The sequence below is a fragment of the Polyergus mexicanus genome, unplaced genomic scaffold (genome assembly GCF_030449975.1).
Source record: "Polyergus mexicanus isolate NDT 795.1 unplaced genomic scaffold, iyPolMexi1.0 SCAF_16, whole genome shotgun sequence".
Lineage (NCBI taxonomy): Eukaryota > Metazoa > Arthropoda > Insecta > Hymenoptera > Formicidae > Polyergus > Polyergus mexicanus.
The window spans coordinates 4,388,639-4,414,087 of record NW_027223336.1 but is presented as its reverse complement, the minus strand read 5'-3'; the positions used below and the strand labels follow the sequence as shown (position 1 = coordinate 4,414,087).

The window sequence follows — 25,449 nt, the reverse complement described above, 5'->3', positions numbered from 1 at the left end:
TGAATGTAGATTCATAGAGGCGTCGATTTTTTTCGCTAGTTTGTATAATCGGATACGCAGTTTTCCCCATTCCTCTTTCAACATTCAGAGATTCCACCTAGACCTTCTCTATTTCGTAAATACAAGAAGACAGTAGACAAAAAGTTCAATGCGTGATGGATCAACAATGTAGCTCTGATATAGCGTCTTCTTTGAATATCTTTACTGATAGTTTGTCGAAATACTGGCGAGCAGAGAGATATATTGTACTAATCGCAGTCATAGTAAAACTCTCAGATTACAAGAATCATTATTGTATATAACAATACACATAATAAAGTATAAACCAAAACAGAGATGTGGCTGTGGCTAAATAAACTTAAATAAATTCGCAATTATATCGTATATTTACAGATATCGAGGCGGAATGTCAAGACGATTACATGAAGATCAGGATTGGGTTCAACGGATCTTTTGCCGGCCTCTTATATTCAGCAGGTAAAATTAATTTCACAATTATATATATTATATATATATATTTTTTTTTTATGAATGATAACTTTTACTTGTAATTCCATTTATCTGTGTTACAAATTTTTTTCTAACACAATTGCACAGTTATATTCTCATGATCATACGCGTAATTGATGATATAACATTGATTAAGAGTTAAATATTATATATATCTGGCGCGAGAATGTATAACAAATATTGCAAAGCAAATTATGTGAGTACCGTAGTGTCAAAAAAAAAAAAAAAAAAAAATATGGCAGTTCTGAGTATTTCGCACCAGATTCATGGTCAGATTCAATATAATACTGCTCCTAAAATATGTGACTGCATAACTGACAACATCGCTGGCATCCGCAATTATCTCGGTTATACTGAAACGAGTATACGTGTGTGCTAACGAGATAATGGTGGAAATTATCGTAAAGCGATCGGCCACGCCAGAATTTTTCCATCACTGTCGTAAGTCCATCTGTCCGTCCTGGTGAGATACCTTCCGTTATCTCGAAAGAAGCGCGCCATACCTTCTAATAATGCGTGTAATACGCCAGAAAAAGATGCCGCAAAGAGATCCCCTTGCGAGTCATTCGTTGAAGAAGAGAACCCGCTCGAGATCTCGAATTTTTCTCTTCGATATTGATTATGTTGACTTGCAATATTCTCAATAATAATAAGTTATTAGTCGATATTCTCCTCGACATGTGACAAGCAGAACACCTTTGTAGATATGTAATCTTAAGACACTGAATCGGATTGAATCTAGCAAGATGACTGAAATGTCAGATTACCCTAATCTCCGACTTCCTATCACAGGCGCTAACGACTATACTTCATACTTCCTCGCGTATGCTCTCTCTCTCTCTCTCTCTCTCTCTCTCTCTCTCTCTCTCTCTTTTCTTAGTTCGTCCATTTGTTCGCAAAAGAAAAACGCATCAACATCCGCCTATCCTCCGCGCGACAAGATTCGCAGACTCACGTTGCGCCGCGAGAAGAAGCGTCGGTTGATATAAGGGACACATCCGAGATACCGGTGTGTGCCCGTCATACACCGTAGGTAGCCGCATTCTCCGGATGATCGAGAACAATTGCTTTTAATTGCAGGCTACTCGTACGATCCCGATTGCATGTACGTTAACGGGACGGGCCGCGACTACTATGAGTTCTACATTCAGCTGAATCGATGCGGCACCCTCGGCGAGAACACTCATCATCAGGACAGCAGGAAGAATCCGACGGTATGTAAAACAAACGAGCTCGAGTGACTGATCGTTACTTTAACGCGCATCGGCCGACACAGAATAATAATGATTAACAACACGCGGGAAAATAAAATAATCCGGTCTTTGGGAGCGAGGCGGCGAGTTCATCTCGATAATCAGAGAAAATTAGATGTCGCTTTCGTGAAGAACGGGGACGATGCTATTATATAGTGGCAGATTTACGTGGGACATAAAACTCGCGTATACACGTTGTTCGCGACAGATGTGCTCACAATCTTATTTTGCAGAAAAATCTCATGTGGAACACGGTCACCGTGCAGTACAATCCATTGATAGAGGAGGAATTCGACGAGCACTTTAAGGTGACTTGCGAGTACGGTTACGACTTTTGGAAGACGGTGACATTTCCCTTTCTTGATGTCGAGTAAGTGTCAATTTTCATTTAATTTTTTTTTTTTTTTTTTTTTTCCCATTCCATCATCTGTTGAGACACAGATAACTCTAAAAACTCTTGAATTAATTTATTTTTATAATTATATTTACCGTTTATATTTGCATAGTATTTGATAATTTAAATTTTTGACATAATGGAGACTCGATAAAAATAAATCAGTTATCGATTAATAATGATGATTGTACAAAAATATTTGTAAACTGGACTTCAAACATATCGTACGAAGATCGATACATCCCCAGACAGCACAAGGATGTCCTTAGGACGTCCAAAGGGCATCCAGGACATACATGTAGGATATCCTCAGGATATCCCATTGTAATCCTCAGATCTCCTCTGGATGTCCTGAGGAAGAGTAAATGATAACCGTATATTAACCTCTGGAGAATCCAGGGAGATCCTGTGGAACATCCTAAGGATTTTTATAGGATATGTTAGGGATATTTTTCGTATGTTTCAAGGAGCAAATTTTAAAATTTAAATATAAATTAAAATTATGTTTTGTTATTTACTGCCAATATTAAAAATCTAATATTAAAAATAGTTCACCGTTCTTTAATATTTGAGGCTTTCGTGCTGTACATGAATATTTTAGGTTTGGCTCCCAGGTTTGAGTTGTGTAATATTTTCTAAACAATCCAGTATCTGAATTCCCTATGTTGGGATTGCATCAGAAATTGAACTGATAGAAAATAATTACATTTGTAATTTCCTGTCAGTTGCTCTTTGCAAGCTTTATATAATTCTCATAACCAAATCTCAAATACGAGTTCGCGTGTCGCATAGCGGTAAACCAACGAACTAGCGGTTGAATACTATTGTTTGTAAAATTTTTGGAATGTTGCGAACAGTAACATTTCTCATGAAATATTAAATAAATAATAATTTTCGATATATGAAAATGTGCGCATCAAATTCAATTATTAATATTAAACGAAATTAACGTTAACAATTAATTGCACATGTATATGTCCTCTGGAAATCCAAAAGACATCCAATATAATAGACAGGGCAGATATATCCTACAAACATCCAGGGGTTATTCAGTGGACATTTATAGGACATTAATACTTATTATAATACTTAAGATTTTTAAATTATATTAAATAGCCGACACAACTAAAAATAATTATGTATGCATATTAAATTTTTATAAATGTTTTTATAATAATATATCTTCAAACATCCTACAAATGTCCTGAACCGTCCTGGACATATTCAGGATGATCCTGAGGATGTTTTGTGCTGTCTGGGTCGATTAAAGACACGGGTCATTACCATAATGCGCGCACGGAAAGACTGACATAGTATCGTCTATAAACTCACCGATTACGTGAGATCGACGAAAGGTTTCGCGCGAACGCCCAACGTTTACGTAATATCTACGATAATGTCTAACATCTGTGCTATCCGATGGCGCCAAGTAGGTCGTACTGCTCGCGAAGATAACGGATACGCACTCTACGCACCCACCTTGTTCCAGGGTCGCCACGGGAAATCCCGTAGTCTTCACCCTGCAGCCTCCGGAGTGCTACATGGAAATCAGATACGGTTACGGGACCACTGGAACTAGAGTGGCTGGACCAGTTCGCGTCGGCGATCCCCTGACTCTCATTATCTACATGCGCAGTAAATACGGTAAGCTTGTACGCGTAAATCGCTAGAGTCGAAGCGTCCATTAGGCTCAATGAGCGCGATACACTAACTGCAAGATGCTTCAAATAAGCAACAACCGAAAGATAAAAAAATAGATTTATTTAAAAAATATTTTATTTTATGTTTGCTTTTGTTATATACATATATGTAATTTTTGTACAATTTATTTCTTAATTTAAATCATCGCATATTCGAGAGACTTGAGATAAATTTTGTTCTTTATGAACAGATCAATTTAATGTAACTAATTTAAAAAGAAAAGACCTTGAAATAAATTGAAAAATTAAGTACTGTTACTATAATAAATAAGGATCTTCTGTAACAAGGAAGAGAAATGTGAAAAAAGAAATTAATAGCGATCAGTCAACTGACTAATCTATTATCTTATTGTACATGGACAATTTTTTAAATCACATATTTTATATTTGTGATCTTACGATAAATAAAACAATCTTGCCAGATTATTTCGAAAGATTGGCCAATGTAAATCTAATCACAAGCATAATTTTTGAGTAGTTAAAATATGATTACAAAATGCTAATATCAAAGTTTAAGTCTTAACGAGACAAATAATCTGTTATAGCGAAACACGAAGCGTTCTCTCTCTTACAAATTACTTACAGCACTACTACACGTTTTTGCGTATCTTTTATTTCTTATTCTCGTCTATCTATTCTTACCTATTGTCCGGCCTAATCATATGATCCGATTCCGCCTAGATATCATTCGATAACGGTATAAAATGAGGCACGAGACTTTGTCAGTCGTAGCTGTAGTTCGAGAGCTCACAATCAGTAATTTGTGAAAAATGCGGAAATGTAGAGAGGAGGATATGAAAATGTACGCGCTTCGACGTAACGACAGATGTCCGTGCTTTAACAAGTCAGTCTTCTGTATTTACGTCGACATCACTTATATATCACGCGAATCTATGTCAAAAGGTAAACGTCACGTCATCGTATCCTCTTCCTACCGGCTTTGACAAATTGCTTTCATTATTAGCGACATATTTCATACAAGTTAATCCCTCACACACACACACACACACATACACATAGCTTCTTACCTAATTATAATAAATTTCCAAGAACGATTCTCTCCGGGCAAATTATACTATACTCGTTGCTTTAAAGACATAATCTCTTTTCAAATCGGCACTGACGTCAATTTATGTGAGCAAGCTAAATTTTGTATCGCAATTTACGACATGTTACTGTTTTTTATAGATAGATTTCTGTAGCTACGAATGATGGAAATGACTATTCACATTAATTTTTTGTTATAGATGGTTTTGATATCGTTGTGAACGATTGCTACGCGCATAATGGCGGGAACAAAAGAATTCAACTGATCGATCAATACGGATGTCCGGTCGATGATAAACTGATCAGCCGGTTTCGAGGCTCTTGGTCGGAGAGCGGCTTGTTCGAGACGCAAGTTTTCGCTTACATGAAGACCTTCAGGTTCACAGGATCGCCAGCCCTGTATATCGAATGCGATGTTCGCATGTGCCACGGGAGATGCCCGGTAACTATATATTATAGAACGTAATCGATTTTAATCCACTTATCCACTTTAATCTACTTAAGTATCACGTTGATTGAATCTGTGTTTAACCGCACCAGAATTATTTACTCCCAAATTATTTTGGCTATCACATTTATCATTATATCACGCACAAATAAAAATATTATTTGATATTTTTTTTATATAAAATTTTCCCGATCCTTTACGAGCTTGTATTTTTTAATTTTTCCAATAAAATCGATACATGAAACTTTTAAAAAACGATGTCTTAAAAAGAAATCGTGGATAATCTAATTTTTATAATTCTATATTTTTATTCTCTTGTACCATTTCTTCTCTATATATTAAAATACGATATTCCAGTTTCATAGATATTCTTAACTTAAACATTTCATCTATGTTTCAGAGTCAACCTTGCCACTGGAGAAACGCGAAGAACGTAGCAAAACGATCAGCGTCGGAAATGATCGGTGGACCATCGACACCGGCAACCAGTTTATCGGAGAATGTGAATCTCTTCCAGTCTCTTCGCGTCCTTCAGGAAGGCGAGGCGGACACGGAACTGTTCCAGAATTCCACGAGCGCTTTTCGCAGTGGTAGAGCAAATATTTATGTCAAAGATGACTTTACTGTTGTAACAATTATGTCAAACCATATGCATTTATCATAATTTTATTCATTAAAAAATGTTTCACACACACTAGAGAGCCTCTAGAAGAGAGAGGCGCCAACCAGCCATTTCGTGATTGGCTGATATAATATGTGCCGACTTGGTCATTGCGACGCCAATTCAGAGCAGATGGGATACGAATTCTCGGACCGATAATATCAAATGTTTAAGGTTATATTACGCATATTACAAAATATAATGCGTAATATAACCCCAAACATTTGATATCTTCGGTCCGAGAATTCATAGCCCATTGGCGCCGCAATGACCAAATATATTATGCCAGCCAATCACGAAAAGGCCGGTTGGCGCTTCTCTATCCTAGAGGCTCTCTAACACACACTCAATTGTCATATATAATGATAATGGCCGATTTTATGATTATTATTAAATCATGTTTTCTCGCAAATATAAATTTTTCAAATTTTTTATGTAAAATTATATATAATACTCTAGTAAGAAAATAGAAATGAATCATTGAAATTGTTATAAATTAAAGTGCAACATTTTTCTGTCACTTTAGATATTAAAGATTCATGATTATAAAATGAAAATGAAAAATTCTATCTAGTATCCTAGTAAACACTGTTTGTTGTAACAATATAATGCGGAAATAACAAATAATATAACACAAGCTACCTTTATAATATAAGACTGTAATAGATCATACATATTAGTTTGCATCATTACAATCGTAATGTAAATATTATTGCAATATAATATTGTTATACATATATGTGTTCCTTCGTTTGCCGCTATGCGGCGTAATCAATTTTAACTAACTACTATTTAAATTTTTGCCATAAAATGAGTAGAAAGCCTACAAAAGACGAATACTAATACGATGCAAAATATATCTTCTTTTTTGATAGTTCAATTTCTGATATAATTCCAATAAGGAATTCGGAATATTAAATAGATTTTATTTAAAATTGAGCGAGTGAATGAGAGAAATAGTCTATTTACTACCTATTTGAAGCGAAAAATCGGAATTTCTATATAAATTAAATCGCGAGTTTTATGAATTAGATACATAAAATTATTTTTTTCATTTATTTAATTAGCAAATCTATGATCAATTCTATATATATGGAATATAACCAACTACGATATAATATATGTTAGATTAGGTTAGGTGACTATTTATGAGTGGGAAATTACAATTAACTAATAACTTACGGTAATACTTACGGTAATACTTATGTATATTACTTATTGTTGTATCATTCCGTTTTATTGCTCTTATACAATATATTAATATAACAATGTTTACTGGGATATATTTATATATTTTGTAAAATACATAATAATTTAAATTGCATTTCTCTCTCTCTAAATAATCTATTTTTTTTTTTTTATAGGACTTAGCGAATCTACAACTGACAAAGTATGCTTGAGATCTTCTGTGGCCAGTACAATAGTGGGAATTGGCTGCGGATTCTTTTGTATCATGGCCGGCACGATATTGGTCATGTGCTCGCGAATGCGACGACACGCACGAGAAAAATTATTGTCAGACAGCATAAGTTATATGACGCATAAGGGCCGAATCAATTAAAAACAGCGCTAGCGCGCGAAGAAAGCCTGTTTCTTCTCTTCTTCATCTCGATATCCTCGTATCTCGCATCTCTCGGAGTTGCCAAGAAGAGATGCTCTGCCGATAAGATAGAAACGCGTAATGTGTCGTTAAGATAGAGAATTATCGATACAAATGACTGAGCTGTCGATAAGCTGACGATATTGGCTGATAAAAGTATATAATTAGGTGACGCGACGATGATAAATTAATTTTTTGCAATTTGAAAAAGCAGCAAATTTGTAAAAACTTTAGAAGAGTTTCGTGTATGTGTACTACTTTGTACTTATTAACTTCTTAAGGTAAGCGTGGGATTGACATAGTGCGAAGTGCCTTACGTATATTGATAGTCGTTGATAATTCAAATTCCCATGGATATAATAGGTCTCATCGATCCTTCGTGCGCGAATGCTTTTTATATAAACAATATTCGCTGCTATACTCTCGCTTCTCTCTTACTTATCGGAATGTTAATCGATATTCATTCGTCAATTGATGTTTGTATCGCGAGTGAAGTATCCATAGCGAGTTATCGCTCGTCGATTAATAGAATTTAGAAGCCGTCGATATATTGCCAGGATCTCGGTCCCGAATGTGCGATCAATGAAATAAGATTAATAAGACTTCCATTGTTTCACCATCGCACAATTATTAATCCGTGATTTAATACAATGCACTGACAATCAATTTTTTTTTTATTTTTTTTTTATTTTTTTTAATTGCTTATCTCGATCTCGCAAGCGGCATATTTTGAGATCAAGACGAACGTAACATAAGTATAACGACGCTTAATTGCCGTTAATAAGATTCACTACTTATATGTCTATCTATGTGACATTATTCACCATATTCAGGAACGTGAAAATTGATATTATATATCTCGCTCTAGTAGTTCAATCATTCAATAATACAATTAAAATAATAAATAAAAAGAAATGTATATTTAATAGAACTTATTAGTAAAATAAAAAAAAAAGAGATATATTAACATTACATATATTAATATGTTTGTAAAAAATTCACATGACCACAGAGTCTACATAAAATTAATAGGTATATATGCTCTTTGATTTTCTCAAATATTTTAAATTTATATATAATCAAGAGATAATATTGTTGCATGAAAAGCATAACCATTTCATGATTCTTAAAAATCAAACAATTTCACGCCATTGCTGTTAATCGTTATGTATATGTAATCAGATACGAGCAAAAATTAAATTACTCGGCCCGAATCGTATCGTTCCTGAATGTTCGTAAATAATGTGTTAAGATTTAATTAAATATTATTATATAACGAACGAAAAATATATCTAAGTTTATATTTTATACACACGATATAACATCGAAGATGCGAAACTTCGTTAATACGAAGGAGAAGAAAGAACCAAGAAAATTACAGAGAATCGCATATCGGGTATACGGCCAGCGAGGATTAAATAATATTTTACGAAACTACTTCGTATATATGTGAGTGAGGCTAGCGAAAGAGTCGTAGCTAATTCAGAGGGCTCGTCAAAGGGTCACTCTTAATATTTATTCAGAAATTCGCTGATCTCGCCACGTAATCTTTTTGCTACCGTGTAAAATATTAATTTCCCCTCCTGGTTGTTTCCCTTTACAAACACGTTCGTACAATCTAATCTTGAAGCATCTTTTCATTGCTCCACATTGATCCCTGTGTCTCTCCCTTCCGTCTTTCGAGCATCAAGCCACAAGTATATCAGGACACACAACTACTCGATTAATTATCTGTAAATATAGTCTTGTATCGTGACTCATAATATTCGTGATTAAGCTCGAGTGTATCAAGGTTTCCAATAAATAATAGAAGAAGATCTTGTGTTGTCTCTAACATATTCTATCTGACTTTCGTATTTTATATAAGTGCGTTATAAATATAAAACAGCACCATAAATTTCACAAATGCATGAGTTTTTTTTTAAATATTATTCGCTTTTAATAATAATAATCACAATATTAACGTATTAATTAAAAGCGATTCTACAAACTTGCGTCTTAAAGTTAATTCAACAAATTTAATGATCTATATATTTCTTTTTTATCTGAGATATTAAGTTTTTATTTATACATGTCATTTTATTCAACCAATAATTCTTTCGATTTTGAATCACGCATTTATCATCTGTATATAATATCTTTCTTTCAAGAAATGTTTCTTTATTATAATATTCAATTTTCATTACTATAATGTACGTGATCATTTGCGAAAAAAATCTAGAAATCAATACGACGAAAGCAGATATCTACCTGGCTGATCTTGAAAAATTGGAAATATTTCGGGGCATAATGATCCCGAAACGAAACAAATCGTGTTTCTCAAACAGCGTCATTTTTCTTATAAGATGGATCCGACTAAAATGCCAGTCGATCCTCGCAAATAGGATGCTTCTCGATGAAAAGTGAAAACTCTTCGCAATATCTCATCCACGAACCGAAACGTGACCGTCATTTATCGTTTGATTTCTCGATAACGAAAGAAAAACGCGCCGATCACCGAACGACCGGTTCTCGCATCCATCCAACGAGAAAAGAACATTATACAAAAACAGCTTCCGCGCGTTAATTATTTATAACAAATAGATAATAATAAGCCCATTATTAACGAATAAGTTCGGAATACTTATCGTACAAAGTTGAAGCCACTTTCATCGCTATGATATCGCTTGACAAGAAAGGAAGATAAGCATTGTAATATTTTTAAGACACACAATTTTGATAGAAGATTGCGCAGGAATTATATATCACTCTATATGCGCGTAAAATATAAAATAATATATAAATAGAGCATATGTTTTATTATTATAACATGTTTTTTTCTAATTGAAAGCTTATTATCATTATGACGAATGCACTTCTTCGATAAAAATATTTGTGATGCATAAGATAAAATATCTTTAATATATAATTTGATTTTATCCAACATTAATTATTAAACAACGCTAAAAAAAATGATGCATTTTATTGTAATCGAACAATCATCCATTCGTTTTAGATAGATCCGATCATCTATAAATGTATACACATCAAGCAAATCTCACAGTGTCTCTTAATTTTTTTCCAAAAAGAGGCGTTCCCACAACTCTGGACCTTATTGCGTAGCAAAAGGGCAATCAGCTGCAGTAACGAACTGTCTCGCCCGCCTACCATGCGGTAATTAATCAAGCCACAATAAATTAATTGCCGCTCCGGCAAGAATTAATTGCCATCCCGGCAATAATTATGGCTAACGCAGAAATAATTATCGTGCATCCCGATGGAGCGTTGATCCTCATCCGACGATAAGTCCGCTCGTAATTCGATACATACGTATATCATATACAATCGATCGTTCTCTGTGCGCGCGCTTTTGTATAAATTCCTCCCCCTCCCCAATTTAATTTTAATAAAATATATCTTTCATATAAAAAAATGTAAATCGCTCTGAGACACGACGAGTTTCATGATAACACCGTGAATGTTATCCTGTGAAGAAAATAAAACGATTATGTCAAAAACGTGTTGAGTTTACTGTAACAATAATCTATAAATTTCAATCATCATTTTTCGAAAAATCATATTCTAGAGAAAAAAATATTATCTAGATATATCTCGTAATATTAAGTGTATAACTTTGCTTCCGCTGTTTTCCTATAGATGGCTTTAGCGGTAAGTAGTGGTCGAAATAAATAGATCATAGACGTCATGCAATAAACTTGGGCATCTGTCAACATAACCCCATAGAAACATTAGTCGATTTGTGTCTGCATCATAAAGTTATTCTCGATTGAAAATGTCAGTTTACGAGTCAAATTCTCGTCATTTGCGGGAGGTTTTAATTTTCTGCTTCAATATGAAGGAATCTGCGGCTGAGGCTCATCGAATGCTCTCAAATACTTATGGCGAAGCCGCTATTAGTGAAAGAACGTGTCGTGAGTGGTTTCAACGCTTCAAGAACGGTGATTTTCACGTCGAAGACCGGCATAGCGGTGGAAGAGAGAAGATTTTCGAAGATGCAGAATTGGAGGCATTACTTAATGAAGACTCGAGTCAAAGTCAAAAAGAATTGGCACGATCATCGGGAGTGACTCAACAAGCAATTTCAAAACGCCTCAAAGACATATAACCAGTTTTTTACAATAAAGCCTCGAATTTCGGAAAAAAAACGACGGAAGCAAAGTTGTACACCTAATATATGAAAAATAGATCAATATTAAAATTAAAAATCAAAAATGCACTGCCGGCTTTATATGTACTCGAGTCAAAATTTTTCTCCTACTTTAGACCTCAATGTTCAATTTAATATCTAATTTAATAGTTTAAATAGTTAAATCGTCCTATTTTAAAGCTATTTAATCTATAATTTTTCCGAAAACTTCTCTTTTAAACTTCTAAGTGGAAAAATATCCATTTTTGAGATACAAAATAGAAAAACACTCAGTATATAATACAATTTTTATATAAATAAAATCTGTCAATAAAATTTTCCAGAGTTTATAAATGTGAAAAAACTGAAAGTGAAAATAAGATCAAAATTTCGACTCAGATATGTAAATTGTAAAAAAATGTAAACGAAAATCTCTATCATCTCCGAGCGTCCATCATCCATTCAGGAAAAAACATATATACGTATGTAAGAAAGAAGAAAGGCAGAGAAACAAATATAGAACCGCGACTGGAAGAAAAGAGGAATAGAGAGCTAATGAAATCTCACAGACTAAAAGATATTCGGTTATCGGGGACACTCGAATTGTTCCGCGATACAATGTCCAAAGACGGACTTTAGCGTGCATGGACCACCAATTCACCCTCGATCTATTTCACTTACGGTGAGATGCGCGTACGAGAGGATCCATCACGTAACGTATCCGTTTACTTAACACGCCATCGTATACGTATCCCCTACGTGAGCTCAAAATACCGCGCGCGCGCGCCCCGCTATGTATATACATTCACCTAATAAAGTAGAGGTGTGGAGTACCGAGATAACACTCGGCGGAAGTTACGTTCGGCTGCAATCGTTCCGCAGGCCATGTCGTACCCAGTTTCTCGTATTATCTTGAAGCAAGATTCCGGTGATGTATGACCGCACGGCTGTAAACTGACGGCGCTTTCTTGCGAAAATGAGATGAAACGAAATCTCCGTAAAACAAAAAGCATTTGTATTTGATGAAATGTCAAACATTGTTTTTGCCAGCGAATAATTATCCCATTCTCACTTTGTGAATGTGATATAAAACAGGCTTCAAATATATCGATTATTTTTAATGCACAAAATAAATGCAGATAGATAGACAGTATTTTTCTATATAATATAAATAATTCTTTTATTTATCTCATAATTTTCATTCTTGATACGCAGACTGTTTTATATCAAGATTTCAATTGTCGATTATAACAATATATTCTGAACGATTCAAAATCTCAAAATTTGACAAAAATATCAAAATTGCAGACACAATATCCCATCATCTTTTAATCAAGAGAGTGCTTTATCACAGCTATACAATGCGATTGATTAAATGATATCGCTTCCAATATCGAATCGCTTCGTTGACCGTAGCTGTCTGTGTTTCTCGTTGCAGGCCATAAATAAGATTGTCGGGCGTTCGCCAGACCGCAGAGGATACCCCACTGTCAGATAAGTCTGATAGATGCACCTCGGTGATTTCCCTCGCGAATATAACTCGGACCTACTCGCGTGATCTCGCGAAATTTAGCGCCTACGGCGCGGTACATTATTGCGATCCCGAGGCAATTTGCAACACCGGCCTTATTTAACACCGCGAATGACGAATTTGCCGGACGATTCTCTTCTGCCGAGGAGAAGTTTCCTAATAATGAGCGACGTGCGTTCAACGAATCTGATAAAGACTCCACATTGTGGACTCTACCTATAATTTATTGCGACGCGGCGCAATTCTCCGTATATCTGCCTTATCAAACGACGGGCAATTTGTCCATCGCGTTTCTATCTAAATGTCCAATTAATAATAATTTAATTACATTACGCTGTTCTCTCCAGCTCAACTGTCAGGTAGGTCGGATTAATGATTTGTAAGATTTAATTCTCCATAATTTATGTACGAAGGGAAGCTAATTAAGAAAGAATTCTATCTATAGATCAGAGAGCAAAGTGTTGCTTCAATTAATTGCGTAAGCAACAAATCTCTCCTACTTTTAGAAATTCGCATATCCAGAGTCCAGAGTAACATGTTGAAACGAAGGAATAATAATTTCTCGCTGGAATGATAGGCACATTTTTTCACATTTATTATCGATATAGAAAGTTTAGTATATTGCATAAGCTATAATAGAGAACAATAAGGGACAGCTTTTAGAAATAACCAGCTAGTGTCTTTTCCTGTTTCTTATAGCAGACCGCTTATCAAAACCAAATTGGCGCTTTCTTTGCCATGCTAATGGTGCCGGGCAACTCGATACTCGAGAAATCAATATGTACTCACAGTTGCAGGGACGCAGCCTCTGGTTGAAATAGCTCTGAGTATCTTTCAAACTAAGATCCTTTTTAGATGAGTATCTTTTGTTTAATCTACAAAATAAAAGTAAAAATATTAAAATAAATATCAATAATTTTTATGAAGAATTGAGAACAAAAATAGAATTTAACGAGTTAAAAGATACCCGCTCTTAATTTGATCAAAGTGTCGATCGTTTACGTCATCATTTTCAATTTGAGATATTAATGCTTCTTGAACGAACTAAATGCAGAGTAATTGCAAATCAAAACGAACGAGATTAAATGACATTCTAATGACAGTGCCGACTTTACGCGATGCAATCCTGAATGTCGCGAAAGAAATTTTAGTTGATCGTGTATTGCGCACGCGTCATAAATCACGTTAAGAAGAATTTCCCAGAGTAAGTACGCATCACTAACTTTACACGGTATAAATTATTACATCATTAAAGCGGATCCATCGGCGCATACCGCAAATAACACATTCACCACAATTAGAATAAAATCTCGGGATCGAGATAAAAAACAACAGCGTAAAATTAATCAATTCAGGCAAATTAAGATGTAAAAATTATACTAATTGATTCAATTCCATGAAGGATATGGCCGCGTGTTACGCAGCGCTAGATTTATCGTTGCAAAAAAAACTGATAAATGTAATAAATTGTTATATATAATGAAATAGAAAAAAATCTGTTTTAACGACCCCGTTAATATATTCATCAATTCATTTAAACGACTTTAACGCGATTATCTTAAATAAGCATTTCACAAATAAAGACAAAATTTTATTCTTAATTTTACATAAAAGATTATTTCAATATTTGCGGAATATCTAATATTTTTAATTTTACATCATGCGTCATTTAATCTTTTATCAATGTGGATTTATTCATATTCTTTTAATAAGAAAATCGATTAATTGTGATGATCGTATTATGCAGAAAAAAGCTGAGAGAAGATTGTATATATATTAAAATATTGAAAAAACATTACATTTAAAAAAATATTTCAATAAATACTTAATTAAATTGAGCGAGATAAAAATGACAATTCAGAGCAAAAGTCAAAAAGCTTTCCGAGAGAATAACAAGAATCAATTCACATATATAATAGATCCGTCCCTGGAAAGGATGCATCACCTCGTACCATAAAAGCGAGCTGCATCCCTTCGACGAATGAGAGTAGCCGCTTACGAATTAGCAAGCGCTCAATACAAGTCTCGGCTAACTTACAGGGTGTATCCTAAGCGAAGAAGGCCTTAGGCATACTAACGAGCACGTGGACGCTCGTTAAGGCGGGAATGTGTAGGGTACCCCGCGTTAACGAAATTTACGAAGGCGGCCGGCTGTAACGAGCTCGAGGCTCGAGTACATGTTGCGAGGATACCGTCGAAACTCCTTAATCCCGCGATCGTGATTGTTAAACGGCGCGGTTTCTTTTTCCACCATTACATGCACTATATACGCATCGACAAAACTACCATATTCGCATTTTTCACCTTATTTCAATATCCTTTTCTCGTTAACTTATCTGAATTATGACGCACTCTCTCTCTCTCTCTCTCGCCCTTGATTCTCGTCCAACGATGATTATTAAATGGTTCCTCGAAAATTGCAACGGAGAAAATGAAATATCACTATTAAACACGAATAAAGTAGATGCAGACACTTAAATACATATCGTACATGTAAATCATCTTCTAAAATAATTCATATAAGCATTAGGAGAGAAGTGCAATCTTATTTGGATTTTTATTAGCTTATAATTTCGAATGTTTAATGAGGAAAAAAAAAACATAGTAGATACATCTTGCTTCGTGACAAGACCAATCATGATTTCATTGTAGAAAGTAACGGTGTGATATACCGGGAATAAATATAATTGGATGGCAAGAATTTATAAACTTCGCGAAAGTATTTCGCATCTCTCACTCGCTTCTCGGCAAAATGTCGGATTCGCGTTTAAGTTTATGAGGTGTTAACGTGCCACTGACAATACATCATTATGCTGGACCTCCTTGATGGCCAAGTGTACGAGTCGATTTCGCGGTAAATTTCTATTTAAGCGTCACTCAAAAAGCGCGCGCTAGGGTTGCACGAGATACCAAGATTAGTTTTGGTCTTGTCTTGATCTAATCTTGAATTTCAAGACAAGATCAAGACAAGATTTTAAATTAATTATCAAGACAATACCAAAACAAATTCAAATCAAGATTCTTGATCTTATCGAGAAGTCTCGGTTTTTAAAAAAAGTTATCTAATTCTTCCCAATCTCTGAACAGAGATTTTAATTAATATGGAAATAGGCGAGAAAGACAAAAAGTTTTTTTTATTGTTAGTAAATAAAAACATTTATAAATTTAAAAACTTTCAAAAATTTAAATTTAAAGAGCTTGCGCAACATTATCATTACACACTTTAATGTGACATAAAAATAGCGCAAATTAATTACTTTATGTTACTTAATTTATAAAGTTTAATTTCAATACTTACGTTTAAAAATATATCTATCGCTTTTTGTTTTTCTGACAATATTTTATTTTTCATTGCTTTTAATCCAAATAAATCTTCATATGCTTTTTTATGATCTTTCTCCAAATGTTTTTTTAATCCAGTAGTGTTACTATTTTTCATTTTTATTTCTTTAGTCACATTTTCTTCTCGACATAATAAACATACGCCGATTTTTTCATTGTTTCTTGTTTCATACTTAAAATAAGTTTTCTATGTGCATTGTTTAACTGCATTTACTTCCGAACATTCATCCTCACTTTCGGAAATGTTTGCATGTTTAGCAGAAGAACTTGGTTTTCGTTTTTAGACTGCGTCTGCACAATCGAGACGTGAGCACACGCGGTAAAGAACAAACGAAAATCGTTCTCGGCGCTTCGGATAACAGAAGAAATCAGATATACTTACTATTTTCTGTTTTTTATCAAGTTGACAAATAATTTAGCGTTAAATAAAAACTGTTAATAAAAATCAAGGCGAGACAAGACAAGACAAGATCTTTGATAAAAAAATCCTCTCCAGACCAAGACAAAATTAAAATTTTCAAGACCAATACAATATTTTTGTGAATATTGTCTTGTCTTGGGTCTCGTTCAACTCTAGCGCGCGCATACATCGAAACGTAAATAGTAACCGACAGAATCCTCGGTTACCGGAATCGAAATCGAAGCAAAAGAGCGTTCCAGAAAATGCGTCTGCGAATAATAATTGGAGTTCATCGACAAAGACAAATACACTTGAACCAGTTTTAACCTTAGCATATCTCATCGCGCAATAAATATATATATGTATACTTAGAGTAAAATATCAACTTAACACACACACATAAACACACTCGCGCGCGCACACTTTTTTATATATTATAGATAAGTATTCTTTCAATACTATGTGATAAAGTTAGAAACTAATTTCATTAATTACCCAAAACGTTTATACGCTATCGTTTAAAAATTTTCGATATAATTATGAATACGCAATGTTAATACTGACATCTGAATTGATTACGTACACAAGATGGCAATTCTTATTGTAGAATGACTATTCTTCCAATGTACGTAAAATGGAAATATACACAAGCTGATGATTTTTTACTTTTTCATTCTTCACCGTAAAAAATAAAGATTGACTATAATGAGCTTTAACGATCACTCCAAAATCACGTTGACGCGCGTCCAAATTCCTCGCTAGCCGAGCGAGAAATGACTATATGATTCACGAATCATCTTCCTGAAAGAGAGAAAAAATATCGGAAAAATCGATAATTCAATAATAATTAATAATAATTCCATTGCTGCCGATAATTCGCATGCTTCATCTGTTTTGTATTTCAATCTAACGCGTGTTGCTCTTCTATCATATAGTATAGCGTTTTTCTCTATAATTATACAAGAAAATCTTATATGTAGACATAAATCCAAATTACTGATTCTGCATATTTTCTAGTTTCGATATTATCACAGGTCAAAATTTAATTAATAATAATCTATGATTATTTACATATATTTAATTTCGGATTAATAAATGTTAAGTAAAAATTAATAAGTAAAAAAAAATAACGTAGAAATATAAACTAATAAAGCAAATTCAACACAATATTAAAAATATAAGAATATGCTCGTCAAAGAAAGAATAAATACGTGATGATCGAACGACCTACCAAGGCGATTTGAATTTGTAAAGCATCGACTAATTTACAGAATGACCAATAGCAAAGTTAAAAAATTTCGGGTGTAGTTCCGAAAAGTACTCACTCCCGATTTTCTTGAAACTCAGTATTCTTACGTATTTTGACGCGCTGATTACGAATATCATAGTGAAAATAGGCGGCTATTTGATTTTCATGGTGAAAACTATAAAAAAACCATAAAAGTTATAATATTTTACGTTTATCTCAGTAAATACGGAAGATCTTGATAAATGTTTCAGACAAAAGTTTTAGATCTCACAGAGATAAACATTTTATGTCCTATTCATTTTTACCGTACGAATGATATTTTGCGACAAAAACGATGGAATCTAAATCTTACATCTGTCCTCCTATCTAAGCGTGTACTTTGCGGTACATATATGACTCCACATGGATTTGCAACTTTCCACGCAAAGCGAAGTTCCACACAAACCTATTTGTCTAGCATTTCGAGCCCCCCCGCAGGGGGGCGGAACTCACTGTTTCCACGCATACACTTTTCCACGCGAAGCGAGATTCCACATGGGTTTGTAACTTTCCACGCAAAGCGAGATTCCACGCAAATCTATTTTTCTAGTTTGTTGGTAGTGCAGTTCCCCCCCCCCCCCCAGGGGGGCGGAACCCACTGTTTCTACGCATACACTTTTCCGAAGCGAGGTTCCATATGGATTTGCAATGGGGACTCACGATTAAAAAGCACTCTAAAGTTAAGATTTTTGTGTTAACGCTGTTACTGTCTTTATACACCATTTCCTTGAAAACTATTATTCGTACGGTGAAAATATATAGAATCTAAAATGTTTATCTCTGTGAGATCTAAAACTTTTCTCTAAAACATTTATCATGATTTTCCGTATTTATTGAGATAAGCGTAAAAAACTATAATTTTTATGGGTTTTTCATGGTTTTTACTATGAAAATCAAGTAGTCGCCAATTTTCATTATGATATTCGTAATCAGCGCGTCGAAATACGTAAGAATACTGAGTTTCAAGAAAATCGGAAGTGAGTACTTTTTTCGCAATTTTATCCCGACTCATTGTAAACCGGATTTTAGTATACGTGAAGCTGAGCGTTAGATCGCATATGAACGGATAAAGGAATCGGGAAGAGCACGCGAAAACGTAGAAAGCGAAACAGACGGGAATGACACGAGAGAGGCAATTCTGGTAAACTGAAACAAACAACGGTGGAGATAAAAGCAAGAGGGACAAACGCCGACAACGAAACGAAGCGACGCGACGAGGGCGGCATAGGCTGCTGGATCACCTATAGGGTAGTAGATACGCAGGACTCGTGGTCGTGGAAAAAGCATGCGGAGTACGCGCCGCGACGGAGTGAAGGCTGAAAGAGAGGGGGAGAACGGCTGTTCCTCCCCCCTGCCCCCCAGACTCTACACATTACTCGGCCGATGCCGACCGGCAGCGAAGGGGGGTGGGGGATCAAACGAGCGAGAGCGAGTACAACGGAGAACAAGAATCGAGCGCGTCTCTGGACGTAGAAGGGTGACACGAATCGAGGAAGTGGAACCGGGTGAAGCCGACCAATGAGACGAGTCCGCCGCGATGTCGTTCCCCCGGAATAAGGCGAGCGGAGGCGTTCCAGTGCGGCGAGTTCGCACAGCGGCCGCCAGATGTCGCGATGATCCTTCGTCCGCGTATTACCGGGATCACCATCAGGAAAGGCGTACGCGTCTACGCCCAGTAACGCCCATCGTTGGTCCTCCCGCCGCTTCCTCGCCGCAGACGTTCCGCGGCAACCAACTGGACAAGCAGGCCCCGGTCCGGTTTCACGGCGTCGCACAACGACTCCGTCGAAACCCGCGTCTACTCCCAGCATCGCGGAGGACTCCACGTTTTCAGCGGCGCTATTCACTCACACGTAGAGCGCCTCTGACGTTCCTCATCTTCGTCTTCGTCCGGTGTACAATACTATCGCTGTCGCGTCGAGGACGTTGGTGATCTTTACACGACTTTCGAGAAACGTTCAGTCGTCGATCGAGGACTCTGAAATATGTGAGAGTGCATCGTATTAAGATAAAATAGCGGAGACTTTGAAAGGATACGCTTCGCAGGCTTGCAATTCTCGATTAAAATATAGGGGTACCAACTGAAGATTATACGTGCCAGATGAGTATCGAATCCGGATTCGACGTACTTTAGTACGTAGTGTAACATCATCAAAAAGTCGACGAGAAAAAATAAACCGAGAATGAAAGCCGGATGAAGTATAGATAACCGCTTGTAAGTAGCTCGCAAGCTGTTCGTCGGAATGAAGCAAAGTGAGGTTATGGTTTAGCCGGTGACAGAACTTCGCGAGATGCTGACGTAACCGTCGGAAGTGTTATATTGCGAAAGAAACTTAGTTAAGCGGAAGGATCACCTTAAAATTGCTACGTTATGCCATTTCACTAATTCATCATGTACGTTAAAAAGAAATCGTGAAGTTCACATAAATAGTAAACACAAATCTGAGAATAATGTCATTCGTCGATGCCAGACAGAATACTTCCGTAAGATAAAGCATTTAAAATGCTATTAAACATCGAGGATATATTATATTTAGTGTGAAGAAATGTCTTCTTAGGAAGAAGAAGACATCATGAAAACACGATCTACAAAAGTTTCATTGTGATCGAATCAAGGCAACTGGATCTGTCATTGAGCGAGGTGGGTGTCTTCTCTCAGAAAAAAATGTCGAGTACATCCCCGGCGCCACCAATGGGTCTGGACACCGTGTCAGAAACGGAGATTAGATCGAACCACCTGATCTCGCGATTGGATCAGGATTCGGAAGACGCGGAGAAACGGGATCGAGCGCGAAGGACAGAATGCAGCAACGCGGACAGCGACTGCGAGAGCGACACGAGCGAGGTATTGAGCGTTGGCAGCGAACCCACGCCAACCAGCGTGGTCGGGGTGCGTGTATGCGGGACTATGAGGTACCACGACCAGGAATTGACCATGACCATGACCGCGGAACTCACCGCGAGTTCCGGTCGCGGTGAGTTTCGCGATGAGGAAAACACGAGAACGTCGGAGACATCGTCGCCGGCCAGCTCCACAAGCTGCAACGACCTGTATTACCAGCGCACGTCTAATAATCACGTGTTGGCGCCGAGTCCGCCCGGCTATAGTCAACCACCGTCATCTCCTACGGCGTCTTCCGTCAGATCCCCGGCGTCCTCTTCGGCCGCCGCCTCATCGCCTGGGCGGCCGGAGGCTATCCAAGAGGCTATCGTACCCAGGTACCAGTCTGGTCATCAACATCTACTTTCCCGATACTCCTCCAGGGAATCTGAGATCTCTGATTATCCAACGCGGGTTCATGGCATTGGTCACGAGATCATTTATCCTACCGTAGAGAGGTTACACCGTACACCCATAAGCGTACCTTTGGTAACGAGGCTCTCATTGTCACCGCCGTCGGCCATGACGGTCACCGGACTCCAGGCGACGACACCTGGCGTTCTTCATCCCGCCGCCTGTAGAGATCCGCGGGAGACCGCCACGTTGATGCCGCATCATAGCCAGCATCTGCATCATCCCAACGCTCACACGCATCTCCAACAGGGCTCGCAGGTGCAGCACGTGCCGGCAAATTCGGTGCACCAGCATCGACTCTCGGTCAGCAAGCTCCTGCAGCGAGACTCGGGAAGTCCGGCGTCGCCAACCGGCACCAGGGAGGAGAACGGACGTACCCTGCCGGCCGCGAACGGCGTGCCAAACACTATCGGCAACAACGGCAATCATCACCACAATAATCACAACAACAATAACAATCTGCAACATCAGGGTCTGAAGTTCAGCATAGACAATATCCTAAAGGCGGACTTTGGCAGGAGAATCACAGATCCGATCTCCTTGAAAAAGTCCCGACCTAAAAAAGTGTCTTCGAGGCCGATCGACCTGACAAAGGACTTCCTGGAGTCGTCCTCTGACACGTCCGAGAGGAGCAGCTCGGAGACGACGACGACGACGACCACCACCACCAACGCATCCCCCACCGGCGTATCCACCGGAAACTCAGCGTCCAAAGCGACCGGATCGACCGCGACCGATCCTGGGAAGATGTTGTGGCCTGCGTGGGTCTATTGCACCAGATACTCGGATCGGCCTTCCTCCGGTGAGTTATCGATGCCATTATTTAATGCGATGTTTTCGTGTATTGAATTACGTAAAATCGTCTGAAAAGCGTGACAGTAATTCATTCGGCGATGTGTTTTTGTTGAGGAGAGTTATTTGAAAAAAGTTGTCTATCAAGATGTACTATAGGTGATGAAATCTTTGGCAATCGCTCATGTAAAGCGACGATCAAGCTTCAATTTATCACATCGGGAACGATTTACATCACTGTGTTGAAATATGAGACATCCGCATTACAGTCTCTTAAAAATTCCACGAAAATAATTTGTATAAAGTTTCATATTAATGTGGACGAATATAATAGCAAAAACGTATAATAATACGATTAATCAAGACACCTATACCCAAAACATAAGTATTCGAATAAAATGGAATGATTATTTGGCCTACATAAGAGTCTTCTATCAACGCGATTTCACGAGAGTAATAGCGTAATTTAATATTCAAAGATTACAGAATACGCGCCTTTAAAAAATGACGAAACCAATTTTACGCATTCATTGTTCGAGTGTGAGATTGCCCAATACTCGTAGATAGAATCTCTCATTATTAGGGATTAGTATATAATTGCTTCAAGTACACCGAATGTACGTATATAAATTTCTTATTGTTAGTCAGAGAAGAAATATTTAAGTATACTGGGAGAGAGAGAAAATGTTTCTTGCCATTGTGCGAGAGAACGTTTGTTATAAACGGCTGCAATTTACTACTGTCACGATTCTTGTATAATACACACTCACATTCGCGGAATCGATTGCCACGATTTTTAAATAATAATTAATTAGTCAAACGTATGGCGCGCTCACACATACACGCATATGTTCGTTGTAACACTTGTGTGCTTTGCTAGGTGAATGGTACAACTGTTTAAATATGTAAACATATTTTTGAAAGAGAAAGCGAGCCGGGGAGGAGAGAAAGATAGAGAGAGAGAGAGAGAGAGAGCGAATAATCTCATAATTTATAGCAAAACACAGTTTTTCAACATTGTATATGTATAATAAATGATTTAAGATTCTTTTATCGGTTTCATCATATTTAATTGCATATATATATACATATATATATATATATATATATATATATAAGGCGTATTTATCAACAAGATATTGTATATATATAATTTATCAGAAAAACTAAAAATACACACAATCATATGACACGTGGACAATTTTGTTGCCTGTTTATGCGAAACTCATTTTGAACAAGTCACAATGTATTACGGTACCTTAGATTATTGACTGGACAGTTAATTATCATCTGCTGTTCGAAAGAAGTATGTCGGTATTATCGGCGCGTTTTTGCACCTTCGCGCAGATGGATGGTCCTTTCAAGTGACACAGGAAAACGTGTAATTACTTTACTTCCCGGCCGAGTGCCGGCTTGATGAATGATAGAAAACGTTTCTTCGTGTCGTTCATATCTGATATACGCTTATTGTCAGGAAACAATAGTTAAGCAGTCGGAGAAATAGCCGCTCTCTGCCTCGTAAATCAAGCACAGCCATTTCTCATCTCATATAACGCAAGTAACAATTTTCTAGGCGGATCTCCAAGACTTGTGTTATTGTGCAAAAATTCGATCGATAAATTTATATAATTGAAATTCCTCTTTTATCTCTCTTTGCGTTACATTTTACATACTCTTCGCGTTATTACATTAATGCATAAAGTAATGTTTAGATCTCAAGAAAAAAAAAAAACCTAAATAAATCGTTATACGCGCATTTATTTATGTATACACACTATACTAGAAAGTATGGTTACAATTTTGCAGTAGCATGTTTATTTCTATATCCTACAATTAATGCGCTATACATGATGGCATCTTTTTAAATGAAAACTCCTCACACGCTGCATCTCTTCATCGCGAGAACTTGATAATCGTAATGTATCGCCATTATGTCAGATCCGTTCATTATACCAAACACCATAACGAATATAGATGAATACTCTCGCCTAGAGAGATATTATTGGATCACCTTTCGCTGTTACGTATTTACAACGCGTAATTCCGCGACAGGTAGATAAGAAGCACACATATACGAGCAGTTAAGACGACGACTATAAAATCTAATTGCCGTAATTGCGCGTGTTACTCTCTCGTTGCGGAGCGGGTTCATCGATATCACGGGAATTCTTTTCACGCATCGCGTGCGTTAATATCCAGCGATATAATCGTGACAATTTCTACATATCTTTATGTTTATAAAACGTCTAAAAAAAGGGGAGACGAACGAATCTAATCGGCGATGTATTGCTTACACGTTTTATGAGACTTTCGCGCTCATAGTAATTAAAATATATGGTAGTTGGAGGAAAGTTTCTTTCCCATTTATTGGCTACTTTATATTGAAGAATATAAATACAGTACGATAAAGTATTTCCTCGTTACGAGCCTCGTAAAGGCATTGCATTCTGCTATTTTTAAAAAATTATTACATACATCTTTGAAGCATTTTCTTATACAATAAATCGTGAAATGAGGCAATTAAATTGTTAATTAATCATTATACATTCTAAAATTTAAACTTGATTGTTACTGACTTGCAGTTTACGCATAAGGGAATAAAAATTGTTTATAAATCATAGATAATTAGAGATTATTTTATCTAATGAAATATCAGCATCTATAAGTGAAGACCTAAATAAAAATCTAAAAGAGAACATCGGCTGTTACCATTGTGTAGAGGAAAATTGTATCGCGTAATCGTAACGTGGGAAAGTTTGCGACGGCGATCGATCAAGCGGCGCGTTCACGTTTATCGCTTGCGAACCTCGTCAACGCGAAAAAAGGGGGCCGAGGTCCGCGCTCCGGAATATTGCATAGCTAAATTCATAATACGTCAAATGATCATCGCGATCGTCGACCGGATTGACGATACCGCGAGCTAAAATCAATTTACGAAAAGTTATGGCTAATTTAGTTGCCTCGGTCGGGATGGGCATGGGCCGATTTCCCGTTAACGAGGCTCGAATTGATGCCACATCGGAAAGGACAGCGACGGCGCATTCATCACGCGGGTGAGAATT

The 25,449-nt window shown here is 36.8% G+C and overlaps 2 protein-coding genes across 2 annotated transcripts in view; both read left to right on the top strand.

Annotated features, from left to right (window-relative positions):
• Positions 1-7,754, top strand: part of LOC138940138 (uncharacterized) — a 90,566-nt gene extending 82,812 nt beyond the window's left edge. The window contains exons 5-11 of the mRNA XM_070308694.1: positions 394-477; positions 1,591-1,724; positions 1,997-2,133; positions 3,647-3,801; positions 5,105-5,346; positions 5,753-5,942; positions 7,378-7,754. Coding sequence (XP_070164795.1) covers positions 394-477; positions 1,591-1,724; positions 1,997-2,133; positions 3,647-3,801; positions 5,105-5,346; positions 5,753-5,942; positions 7,378-7,574 — 1,139 coding nt within the window. The 3' untranslated portion in view covers positions 7,575-7,754. The remainder of the gene's footprint in view (positions 1-393; positions 478-1,590; positions 1,725-1,996; positions 2,134-3,646; positions 3,802-5,104; positions 5,347-5,752; positions 5,943-7,377) is intronic.
• A 12,084-nt stretch (positions 7,755-19,838) lies between these two features.
• The window catches only part of LOC138940123 (segmentation polarity homeobox protein engrailed), a 92,344-nt gene continuing 86,733 nt past the window's right edge, over positions 19,839-25,449 (top strand). Inside the window, exon 1 of the mRNA XM_070308670.1 lies at positions 19,839-22,397. Coding sequence (XP_070164771.1) covers positions 20,966-22,397 — 1,432 coding nt within the window. The 5' untranslated portion in view covers positions 19,839-20,965. The remainder of the gene's footprint in view (positions 22,398-25,449) is intronic.